Genomic DNA, 12149 nt, shown 5'->3' with positions numbered 1-12149 from the left:
AGTACATTTCTCTTACTGGTCCCTATGTCTGTACATGTATTGTTCTTTAATATCGATGCCTTCGAGAATGAAAACCACAGCTGTAATCTACCTGCCTGGTTTTCCCAAGTGGCTCAGTGGTAGAGAATCTACCTGCAGTGCAGGAGACAAGGGTTCAATCCCTGGGTTGGGAAGATCCCCTAGAGGAGGAAATGGCAACCCATTCCAGTATTCTTGCCTGGAAAATTCCATGGACAGAGGAGCCTGGCAGCCTATGGGTTACAAAGAGTTGGACATGGCTTAGCAACTAAACAACAACAAAATTACCCAGCCTGTCTCCCTCAGTCAGAGGTTAAAACCCATTTCGTCCAGAGCTCCTCTAATGCTGCCTTAACTTTCTTTTTCAGTTGTTTTATTTTGTTTTTCTTTTATTAGGATTATATTGCATTTACAAACTAATTCAGGGAGAGCTGACATCTCTATATGTAAGGGAAGTCATGATCATACTTTGAACCATAAATGTCTCTTCTTGTTTCCAGAATAATCATAGCTTCTCAGCAGATCTGATCTCTAGTCTCCTCTCTAATATCAGCTTGAGTCACTCCTCTCACTGACCTTTTTGATTATCTATCTATCTATCTATATCTATATCTATCTATCTATCTATCTATCTATCTATCTATGTTTTCACTGAAGTATAGTTGAATGGCTTGACTTTCCAGCCATTTCTCTCACCACATTCTCAAATGTCCTTATGAAATCCTACATTCTTTTGAAGGGTTTATTAGACAAGCTATTCTCATAGTCTGGAAAGTTTATTCTTATTGAAGCTTTAAGATACAGCTCAAACATCAGCTCGCCCTGGATCCCTGCACTGACTTGAGTTGGATGTCTTTCCTCAGTGATCTAGTCACATTTCAATGAAAAGCTCTTTCCCCCTGGAGTATCACTGTTGGTTTCTCTGAACCTCCCTTCTGTGACTGTGAGCTCCTAGAAGGCAGGGATGATGGCTTATTCGTTCTCATATTCCAGTGCCGAGCACAGTGCCTAGAATTTGCTAGGTGCTCAAGAAATGTCTGATGAATAAATGAACAAGTCCCTCTGTCACAGTTCATCTAGTGCTGTGCCTGCGTGCCTGCTAAGTCATTTCAGTTGTGTCCCACTCTGTGAGACCCTATAGACTGCAGTCTGCCAGGCTCTTCTGTCCATGGGATTCTCCCAGCAAGAATACTGAGTGGGGTTGCCATCTCCTCTTCCAGGGGATCTTCCAGACCCAGGGATCGAAATGGTGTCTCCTATATCTCCTGCACTGACAGACGGATTCTTTACCGCTGGGGGCTTCCCTGGTGGCTCAGACAATAAAGAAGTAAAGAATTTGCCTGCAAAGCAAGAGATCCAGGTTTGATCTAGTGCTGTGCTGAATATCAAATAAATCCAAGGCTTTAATCTGAACCAGGAACACCTACTTAGTGGTGATATGGTACAAGACCAAGGAGGGCAGTGGGGTGATGTGGAGGAAGAACACTGGAGCCTTTGGAGTAAAATACACCTAAGATTTTGGTTCAACCAACTATGAGCAGCGTTAACAATGAGTTGGTTACCTTTCCTGGGTGTTTGCTGCTGCTGCTAAGTCGGTTCAGTCGTGTCCGACTCTGTGCGACCCCAGAGACAGCAGCCCACCAGGCTCCCCCGTCCCTGGGATTCTCCAGGCAAGAACACTGGAGTGGGTTGCCATTTAATTATCTCTAAAAGAAGATAATAATATCCTTCTGTCAAGTGTTGAAAATTAAGCAAAATAATACATCAAGCAAAAATATTTATTGTGGTACCCAGCACAGAGTAAATATTCCATAAATGTACTATTGAATTGAATGGGAGCTATTCAACTAGGCTTCACCTTTTAGGTGATTTGGTGTAGCACAGATTCAGGAAAAACTGTCTTGCCACGGGCGATTATGCCATTTTGGGAAACCAGAAATTTCTCCTTTTGCTTGGGATCATAGGAGTTTGTGGACTCCTGTCTTTATATAAAAAACCAAAAATAAATAAATAAATTTAAAAAAAAAAAAAACAAAGTGTGTGTTTCAAATAACTCAATCCCTTCTTAATCTTCTCAGTATTTTTTTTTGGGGGGGGGGGGGGGGGCGCCAGGAACAGGGATGATTTGTTTCCAGATACATAACTTTTATTTTAGATGGCATAGCTCACTTGTTATTGTTTAGTCATTAAGTCATGTCCGATTCTTTGCCACCCCATAGACTGTAGCCAGCCAGGCTCCTCTGTCCATGGGATTTCCTAGATAAGAACACTGGAGTGGATTGCCATTTCCTTCTCCAGGGGATCTTCCCAACCCTGGGACTGAACCCTTGAACCCAAGTCTCTTGCAGGAGACAGGCAAATTCTGTATCCCTGAGCTACCTTGGAAGCCCAATGGCTCATCCGGTAAAGAATCTGCCTGCCAGGCAGGAGCCTCAGGAGATGAGGGTTTGATCCCTGGGCAGTGTTACATGTGGTTGGACAACTTGGGAGCCAGACTTCCTGCATTTGAATCCTAGCTCCACCCACCTACTTTCTCTATATCTCAGTTTCTCCATCTTCCAAAAGGGGTCAATAGTACTACTTCAAAGGTTGTTATAAGGATCAATTAGTTAATACTTATAAAGTTCTTACAATAGTGCCTAGTGATTATTTTAGGACAAAGATCCCAAAGTCCTCAAGGATCATAGCATCTTTAAATGTTATTTTTAGCTTATGAGATGTTTATTAAATAAAAACTCATTCATTTGCTCAGCATTTATTAAACATTTGCTAGCATCTTTCACCCTTTCCTCTTCCTTTCCCACTGAAATGACCATTAGCTGATACATTATTAATTAGATGAGCAGTGAAATAACATGAGTCATTGTAACTAGCTGTGTAAGGGTTTGACCTTCTACATAGCTTCACTGGGTTATAACTAATAGGAAGGACTGCTTACTGAGACATTCATTTAAAGCATGGGTGAGTAACTGAAACCAAAGCTTATAATTAGGAAAACATTCTAAAAGAGTAGCAAGTAATTTCCATGTACTTTATGGGCAAAGTTGTTTAAAAATGAAGTATTTAGTAAATTTGTTAGAGAAACATTCCAGCTAATTAGAAGAGACTATATTTGTAGATTTTAATTATAACCTTAAAAAAACCCATTAAAGCCTCCCTCCCACACTTGCCATTAAAAGTGATTCTCCCCCCCATTTCCAGTTCTATGTACAAGAGATTTTTTGATATTTCAGATATTTCTAAGCTCTCTTCCTGTTATTTTGACCTTGTGATGAAGAGTCTAGCTATCTTGCAGGAAGCAATTTTCCCTCATACATCCTGGGGTCATTTTGCAATAGATGGCCTTAGGTGGTTTTTTTCTCCTTTGCTTGCATACAGCCTCATCTTTCAACTGATGGCTGTGACTGAGCTAGTTTTTCTTTTTTTTTTTTTAATCATTGTAGCAGCTACAATATCTTCAGTCAGGGACCTCCTTACTTGAGAAATAAGGCTTTGTGGGAACTAACTACCTTGGCTTTTTGTCAGACATAGACTCTAGAATGACCTGGCAATAGATATCTTCTTAAACAAACAATAGCAACAAAACATGAAATTACACAGTCATCTTTCTAAGAAGCAGAGCTTCATCTTTCTGAGATTTAAATAATTATGTATATGACCAGTATCTCTTTGTGTTTGGCATGAGTCTGAGGAGAAAAAAAGAAAAGATATTTTTTAGCCAAAAGTAGTGATGTTACAACATATCATTTTGGTTTTCAAATATCTTCAGACAAACTTTTTATGCATCCTTTAGGCATCTGACACAAGTCAGAGACTGCAATGGACAGTCCTCAGATTACTGAATTTTAGGTGGTTGAGTGCTGCTTGGTCAAATGTCTCTGTAACTGTAACTTCAGACAGGGGGCATCCACTAAGTTGAGGTCAACTCAGGACTGTATTGATGAAGTTGATGAGAGGATGAGAGGGGAATTGGGACATTTGGAGAGCTTGCTGATTTCAGATTGCTTCCCTTTACCATGGCCATGCAGCAAAGGGGCCTTTAGAGAGCGAGGGATAGGTGGGGCTTCCCAATGACTCAGAGGGTAAAGAATCTCCCTGCAATGCAGTAGGCACAGGTTTGATCCTTGGGTGGGGAAGATCCCCTGGAGGAGGAAATGACAACCCACACCAGTATTCTTGCCTGAAAAAATCCTATGGACAGAGGAGCCTGATGGGCTACAGTCCATGGTGTCCCCAAAGAGTCAAACACGAGCAAGCTAATAAGCACACAGGGAATGGTGCACGGATCTGAAACTGTGGCTTTAGAGGATCAGATAAAGGAACTGGACAGGACATCTTTTGTGTTTTGAGGGGATGCAGTCGGGGAGGTGGTGAATGGAAGAGACTTACCTAATCTGCGACTTCTGCAAGCATTAGAACCAGAACTGATGTGTGGAAGATCAAAAGAGAGGCCAGGGGGTGGGGGAAGGTGTGTGGAGAGGAATCCCATAAAATAACATTTACAGAGCTTTGTGTACGTTCCATGTTTGATCATATAAAACCATATACTTTAAATCGAATTTATAATAGGAGAACTCAGGCACACTGAAACTCTTTGTATCGCCCTCTGATGAAATGGGAAATCCTGGGGATTTTTGAATTCCCTGTCTGGGGTTATTTAAACACTTGAGAGTGCTGTATAGGAGATTTTTATCACCCCCTCCCTTTCAAACTCAGAATCTAAAATTTCAAGGTAGATTTTAGTGTTGCCCTCCCCGTTTATTTATCTTAGACATATTATTAATGATGTTCAAAGGATGACAGGTTTTTAAGCAAAGAATGAAATTTCTCATAAACACAGTGATTGTACAGCTTAAACACATTTTGTTTAAAGGAACTGTACCCTTTGTTAATTCCAAGTAATGAAAAAAGTGTTAATTTCTTCAACAAAGAAATAGTAGAGATTCTTAAAACTCTTTTACTTTTTGAACTTGTTTCCCTGTTTTTGTTCTATTTTTATAGCTGTGATGAAGGCTATGCTGGGGCCAGATGTGAGAGAGTTGACTTGTTTTACCTAAGAGGAGACAGAGGGCAGATTTTGGTGATTTGTTTGATAGCAGTTATGGTAATTTTTATCATTTTGGTGGTCAGTATCTGCACATGCTGTCAGTAAGTATTTTTAAATTTAATTTTAAGGAAGTCTAAAAACTTTTATCTTTCCTTTCCTATCTTCTTTCCTTCCTTTCCTCCTTCCTGCCTTTTCTCTTCCCCCCTTTTTTAATTTAAATTACTTTTTACAGTTCACCATCATTTATTCTGAAGCACACATGACATGATTTTTGTCATTTTTCTAAGCATAATTATTATAATTAAAATAAAATTTATATAAATACTCTGAGAAAGAGGAAGTGGGCAAAATGGATGAAGGTGACCCAAATATATAAACTTCTAGTTATCAGATAAACAGGTCATGGGATGTAATGTACACATAGTGATTATAGTTAATAATACAGTCTGGAATATTTGAAAGTTTCTTAGAGAGGAGATCTGGAAAGTTCTCATCACAAGAATGAAAAATTTTGTAAGTGTAGAGATGGATATTAAATACTAAACTTATTGTGGTGATCATTTTCAATATAAACAAATATCAAATCATACCTGAAATGAATAAAATGTTATACATCAATTATATATCAATTTAAAAAGTCAGTTTTGTTGTTCAGTTGCTAAGTCGTGTCCAACTCTCTGCAACCCCATGAACTGCTGCACACCAGGCCTCCTGGTCCTTCACTGTCTCCTTGAGTTTGAGCTGTCGTCCCCTTTTCCTCCTTCCTTCAATCTTTTCCAGCATCAGGGTCTTTTCCAGTGAATCAGCTTTTCACATCAGGTGGCCAAAGGATTGAAACTTCAGCTTCAGCATCAGTCCTTCCAATGAATATTCAGGATTGATTTCCTTTAGGATTGACAGGTTTAATCCCTTTGTAGTCCAAGGAAATTTTAAAAAGTCAATTATTTAGCCCTAGAGTCCATCACATATTATGTAAGTTTGTTAATAGTTTAAACAATATTTTTCTTAAACTACACACTACACAAAAACTTTGAAATATAGAAATAAAAGTATTTTTTATTCGTCACATTAAAATAATGAATTTTATTTAAAAAGATGCCTGCACTGTCTTTATTTTTCATTATATACCTCAACCTTATTAATCAAGAAAATCCTTGTTTTTTCTCTGAGACAGAATGGCTTAGTACAATGCTTTAGTTTTGGAAACTCATCAAATTTTTTATCAGGCCAGGACTCCCACACAGCATGCTAAAAAAGCATTTTCTTAAAATGCTACCTTCATGTCTTGAGAAGCCTCCTAAACTGTACTTTAGACTGTGTTTCTCATTACAGGAAGGTGTTACATGATTCCTTTCTTTACAGCATTCTTGGTAGAAAAGCGTTAACACAGCTACCAGCTGTTTAGAGAGATTTTTGTCCCAGCTGTGCCATCAAACACATTTGAGAACCTGGACAAACTTCTTAATCTCTTTAAACTTTAATTTTATTTTCTGTAAAATGAGAAGATTAAACTCTCATTTACAAATAATCTGTAGGATTCCTTCTAGCTATAAAATTGATAGATATTTGTAACATTTTACTTCCTTTATGGCAAAAGGAATTTTAGAATGCCAAGTTTGGAGCAGAGCTGGGAAATGCTCTATTTTACTACACTCATTTTGTATCATATTTTAAGAAAACTGGGCTGCACTACAGAATATCTAATACATTTCTTAGTTAATTTATCTAGAAACAATTAACATATTCAGAGATTACCCTCATTTTCTTAGTTTTATGTCGGTTTCCATTTTGTACTATCTTTTATTTACATACTAAATAATGCTTATCAGTCTATTTTGTAAAATGGCTTGACCTGAAAAGTTTTCCTGTGCTTAATAAGCTCTAAACACAATCAAGTTCTATATTCCTCCTATGTAGCTATAACTACATTCTCTCTGTGCTTTTCTATTGTAGCTGTTTGAGCCTAGAGAAAAGGATGGGTTAAGACAGACCGAAAAAAATTTTTTTGAATGAACCTGTACATTTTTACCAGTCTGGAAATAAGATCATAGGCTTTCTTGATGTTTAATTTTGTGACTGCATTAACTAAAAAGACCACTCTAATTTCTAACACTTTGTTTTCCAAGTCCTCTTCGGAAACGTCGGAAAAGAAGAAAGAAGGAAGAAGAAATGGAAACTCTGGGTAAAGATATAACTCCTATAAATGATGATATTCAAGAGACTAGTATTGCTTAATGGTAAGTATGATAAACTCAGTAGATGGGGAGCTCTTCAGGTGACATTTGCCTGGTGAAGTAGGGTTTAATTGCATCCACTAAATCATTGATTGGAATTTGATTATGTTTAAAAACATCTAAAAATAAATTGACAATTTTTCCATTGAATCTGAAGCCAGATAAAAGACTTTATCATATCTTTCTTTTGCATGGTACCAGTGATAGAATAGACTTTTACACAGTTTTTCTGGTGCACTTAGATCAGTCTGGTTTCTAGTTCTGCGTGGTTGTGGTGGTTATTTTATATTCTTATAAAATATTATAAGATATTTGTTATATTTTTCATCTGGGGACACAAATAAGAAAGATTTTAGTTTAGACATCTCACATTGAAAGGAAATAGCAAAAGCAGTGTTTTGATAATAACCACATTTACAGAGTATGTATCACATTCCAAGCACTGTTCAAGGCTCCTTTTAAATGTTCCATCATTTGAGATCCCAGCAGGAATCACAAATTCTCTCAGATGACCCAACAAAGACATTTTGATGAAGGGGCTGGGAGGGCAGGGTTGAAGGGACCTATAGGAATATTGAGGCTCCCAGAGTCTAGCAACTGCTGGAGGCTGTCCCCCACCTGTGCCTGAAAGGACAGAAAAACACTTACCTTGCCACTGAGAAGCTGGCTGTGCTCTAGGGGCCACCAGGCAGAAGCTGTAGCTATGGATGGGAATAGCCATGGTCAGCACCCAAACAAGGAAGGAGGCAGAAGCGGGAGAAGAATATCCCCAAACCTCTGTCCTCTTGCCTTCAGATCTTCAGCAGGTACCTTTCACTAGCCAAACCCAACAGGAACTCAGGGGGCAGGGGAGCCCATGTGAAGCAGTCCATAGGTCAGGCTGCAATCTGGGCTCCTCCTGGAGTACTGAGCAGAGGAAGGCTCCAGGGGGCAGATGAAGCATAGCTGGCTGAGTCAGGCAGGGCAATTTGGTCTATAATGGCATCAAACTCCACCAAGCTGGTTTAAAATAAAGGAAATGTATTGCCTCACATGCACTGGCAGTCCAGAGGAAAGAGAACATTCTGCTTGTACCAGAGTTCTTATGCAGAGAAGTATTATTTCTGCCTTTCTGCTTACCATTCCAAGAGTTGGCTTCATCCTTGGCTAAGTCCTCTTAGGTCATAGAAGAAGCTAGCAGCAACCATAGCCACACACTGCCTTGTTCATCCAGCAGGAGAAAGTGGTGGCTTTCCATAGCTTGCCCAACAAAATCTCCTCTTCCAGAAATGCTCAACTGAACAATAGAAACAGTAAATGATTGTCAAGAAATTATAATGTTCTTCTAGCTTATTATCAGAATGACATGAATGAATTGAAGACAAAAATGCTGACTCGAGGTTTTTGTTTTTGGTGTGTGTTTTATGAGATTGCAAGGAGAATACGTGGCTCATGTCCTAAAAAACTTGGAGCTCCCCAAGGGTTTTGGCAAAGCCTTTTTAAAGGGCAGGTGGGAGGTGGGATGGCTGGGTACATGATCAGCTTGTGCACAGTTCTCTGAGTGGCTGATGATGAGGCAGCATGGTGGTGTCATAGGGATTAACATTATCAGTTTTTAGGCCCCAGGAGAAACTTGGGGCTACGTGTTCAGGGTCATCAGGTAGGTAACTTCTTCCATTTGGTGGGAGGTTTTCCCATTGGCAAAATAAGTCAGGAAATTTGCATCAAATACTATTAATTCGGTACTTGAGAGAGTACATAAAGCAGAGGATATGGGTGAAGGCAGGTCTCAGGAAGGCCCCATAGTGTCTTGCTCGGTTGCAATTCCCCCCTTTCCTTATATATTCCTCAATCTTGAGGAGAACGAGTTTTGAAGAAGAAAAGGAATAAAGGTTCAGATAGAGAGGTTAATAATAAACTTGACAGAGATACCCACAGAGTACCCACAGTTTCCTGTTGGGTTTTGTGTGTTTTTTTTTTTTTGTAATTACATAATAAGTTTCTTTTTAATGGCTTGCTCTTTTTTTTTTTCTTTCCTTTTTCCTACAGTCTATGAAGATTACTCCAGGTTGATGGCAAGTTACAAAGTATCTTCTTACTCATTTGAAAATGGACAGAATGTATCTCAGGAAACAGCTAGCAAAATGAATTTTAAATAATGTATTTACTTTTTGTCCATAATGTTGATTTGTGTTGTTTACTATTGTTTTTGTAATAATAATAAATAATTTTATTATTATATAGTATTTGGGAAAAGCACCCAGGTAAGCAGGGACATTTTAATAAACTTCCAGTTAAGTTTTGTCACCAAAATTACTAGTCAAACAAAAAAGAAGAGTAGGAAGGAGTTTAGATCTTAGGAATTGCATTAATAATAAAACTACCATTTATCCAACACTTACTATGTGCTAAGAGTTTGAAATACATTATTTCCTTTAATTCTTTCAAAAACCTATGATTCTCATTTCTCATGTATAGAAACAGGCCCTAAGAAACTAAAGGACATTCCCTGGTGGCTCAGATGGTAAAGAATCTGCCTGCAATGCAGGAGACCTGGATTTGATCCCTGGGTCTTGAAGATATCCGGGAGAAGGGAATGGCAACCCACTCCAGTATTCTTTACCTGGAGAATCCCATGGACAGAAAAGCCTAGCAGGCTACAGTCCATGGGGTGGCAAAGAGGTGGACACAATGCAAGAAGTTAAATAATATAACCAGATTTTTAGAGTTAGGAGTTGGTGGAGCTGAAATTGGAACCAATATTTAGCCAAGTTCAAAGTTTGCTCTTAACCATCATTTTTGTTCACTGGATTTGTTGCAACCTAGTGCACAATATAACCCAAGACTTTACACTAAACTGTGTTTGTAATGACTGAGGCACTGGTACATTTTCCTGCAGAAACTCAGATTGCAGAGTCCTGGATATATGTTAACTGTTCCATCATGCTTTCTATAGGCTTGACTTTAATTATGTTTCTTTGCTCCTTTGTAAATTCTCAGTGATATACATGCATTCTTACATTTCTAAAGCAAACAGATTTGTCCCACAGTTAGGAAAATGACAGAGATGGAAAGTAACTGCATGATGATCATCTTTAAGCTCCAGATAAATGTTTATGCTTGCTAAAGGACAGATAAAGCACTGGAAGAGGCTATTTATCCTGGGGTAAATGGTCAGGGACAGCACAGAAGAGCCTAGGCAGGATGTATAAGGCATATATCCTCATTTTTGTTCTTCTGGGGCTTCCCCGGTGGCGTTAGTGGTAAAGAACCCACCTGCTAATGCAGGATACTTAAGAGACACAAGTTCAATCCCTGGGTTGGGAAGATGCCCTGGAGGAGGGCATGGCAACCTATTCTAGCACTCTTTCCTAGAGAGTCCCATGGACAGAGGAGCCTTGTGGGCTATGGTCCATAGGGTCATAAAGAGTCGGACACAACTGAAGTGACTTAGGACACAAGAAAACAGTACCTGTGATTGCTCTCAGATGAATTTTAGTGCAATCAAATTATGACCATAGTCACCTGTTACTTGGGACCATCTTGCCAGTGCTCCTCCAACTCCATATTACATTTAATGAAGATTCTTTTTAAATCTGAAAAAGCAGAATGCACATTTAGCCAAAATTCCATAAAATATGGAATTTCCTATATTGGCTATGTGGATCATTTATAAAAACTAATGGCAGATGTCCTCAAATTACTACAGTTTGGCTGTTGTGCGTATCAGCAAAGGAGCTTTTCCAGAATCTTTGCAAATTCTAATTTGCAGTGTAGACTCCATGCCTGAAATGAAGCAGAGAATTCAGAGAAAAGGTGAAGTTGTGTATTGCTTTTTAATCACACACCATATTTCAAGTGAGAATGAGGCTATGCTTAAGTATAACACAGAAATAGCTCAAGTGTTAGTAAGAACTAAGTCTAACAATGACCATCCTTGAAATAGTCAATTTCACCTGATTCATGTTGTATACACTCTTTGCAAAAGCTTCCTCTGAGTTTCTTCATGCTTTCTCTCAGTCTTTACTGATACTAAGAGTGCTTGAAACAAACGTTCATTAGAGCATTTAAAATTTTTAAAAATGCTATAAATGTTTCTTCTTTCCTTACCCAAGGTTGGTTGACCAATGGAATCTCTCAAGGCAATTCAAGCTTGGAAATTTTGTTTTGATGCTAACATGTGTCTCTTGAAATTTGGTAGATCTGAACTACGAAAAAAGAGCTTCAAAGATTTTTCTATGTTTTTAAAATGTATTTTATAATTTTTTTTGCCTATACTGAATGACCTCATTTATGTAAACTGTCAGTATTATCATGTAATAAAATAAATTTATTTTTAAAACAAAGCAAATATATATTTGCTTAGGAATTTTCTATTGTTACCACACATTATTAATAGAAATAAATTTGAACATTATTGCCTTACAAAACCTTGTGTTTTATAGCAACTATCATGAATACCTTTGAAATAGTTTACTCTGACCATAAATTTTCCTTGGAAACTAAATAATGTGAAAATGTGATAGATACTTATGAGACTGGCTACTCAGCAGCCTGGCCTTATTTTTCAACCTCACTCCATGGTGCCAGTGGTAAAGAACCCTTCTGCCAATTCAGGAGACACAAGAGATGTGGGTTTGAGCCCTGGTTTGGGAAATCCCCTGGAAAAGGGAATGGCAGCCCACTCCAGTATCCTTGCCTGGAGAATCTCATGGACAGGGCATCCTGGTGGGCTATAGTCCATGGGGTTGCAAAGAGTAGGTCACAACTGAGCATGAGCACCAGCTGTATTTGGTTGGTCTAAGGTGGGCAATTAACGAAATTGGGCCAATTGGAGTCATTTCCTGGGAAATTGGTAACTTGAAATAAAG

The 12149-nt window shown here is 38.5% G+C and overlaps 1 protein-coding gene across 4 annotated transcripts in view; it reads left to right on the top strand.

Annotated features, from left to right (window-relative positions):
- The window catches only part of BTC (betacellulin), a 49572-nt gene extending 37869 nt beyond the window's left edge, over positions 1-11703 (top strand). For 2 of the 4 annotated variants that reach the window (XM_040237074.1, XM_040237076.1), the window contains 3 exons: positions 5020-5166; positions 7192-7302; positions 9328-11631. In XM_040237074.1, coding sequence (XP_040093008.1) covers positions 5020-5166; positions 7192-7300 — 256 coding nt within the window. In that variant the 3' untranslated portion in view covers positions 7301-7302; positions 9328-11631. Of the gene's footprint in view, positions 1-5019; positions 5167-7191; positions 7303-9327 lie in introns of all 4 variants that reach the window. The other 2 variants (XM_040237075.1, XM_040237077.1) reach the window with 2 other exon arrangements.
- Positions 11704-12149: the final 446 nt, after the last annotated feature.

This window comes from Oryx dammah, unplaced genomic scaffold (assembly GCF_014754425.2).
Source record: "Oryx dammah isolate SB20612 unplaced genomic scaffold, SCBI_Odam_1.1 HiC_scaffold_3, whole genome shotgun sequence".
In the NCBI taxonomy this organism is placed as follows: domain Eukaryota; kingdom Metazoa; phylum Chordata; class Mammalia; order Artiodactyla; family Bovidae; genus Oryx; species Oryx dammah.
The sequence above is the reverse complement of the archived record's forward strand: the minus strand, read 5'-3'. Positions and strand labels throughout refer to the sequence as shown.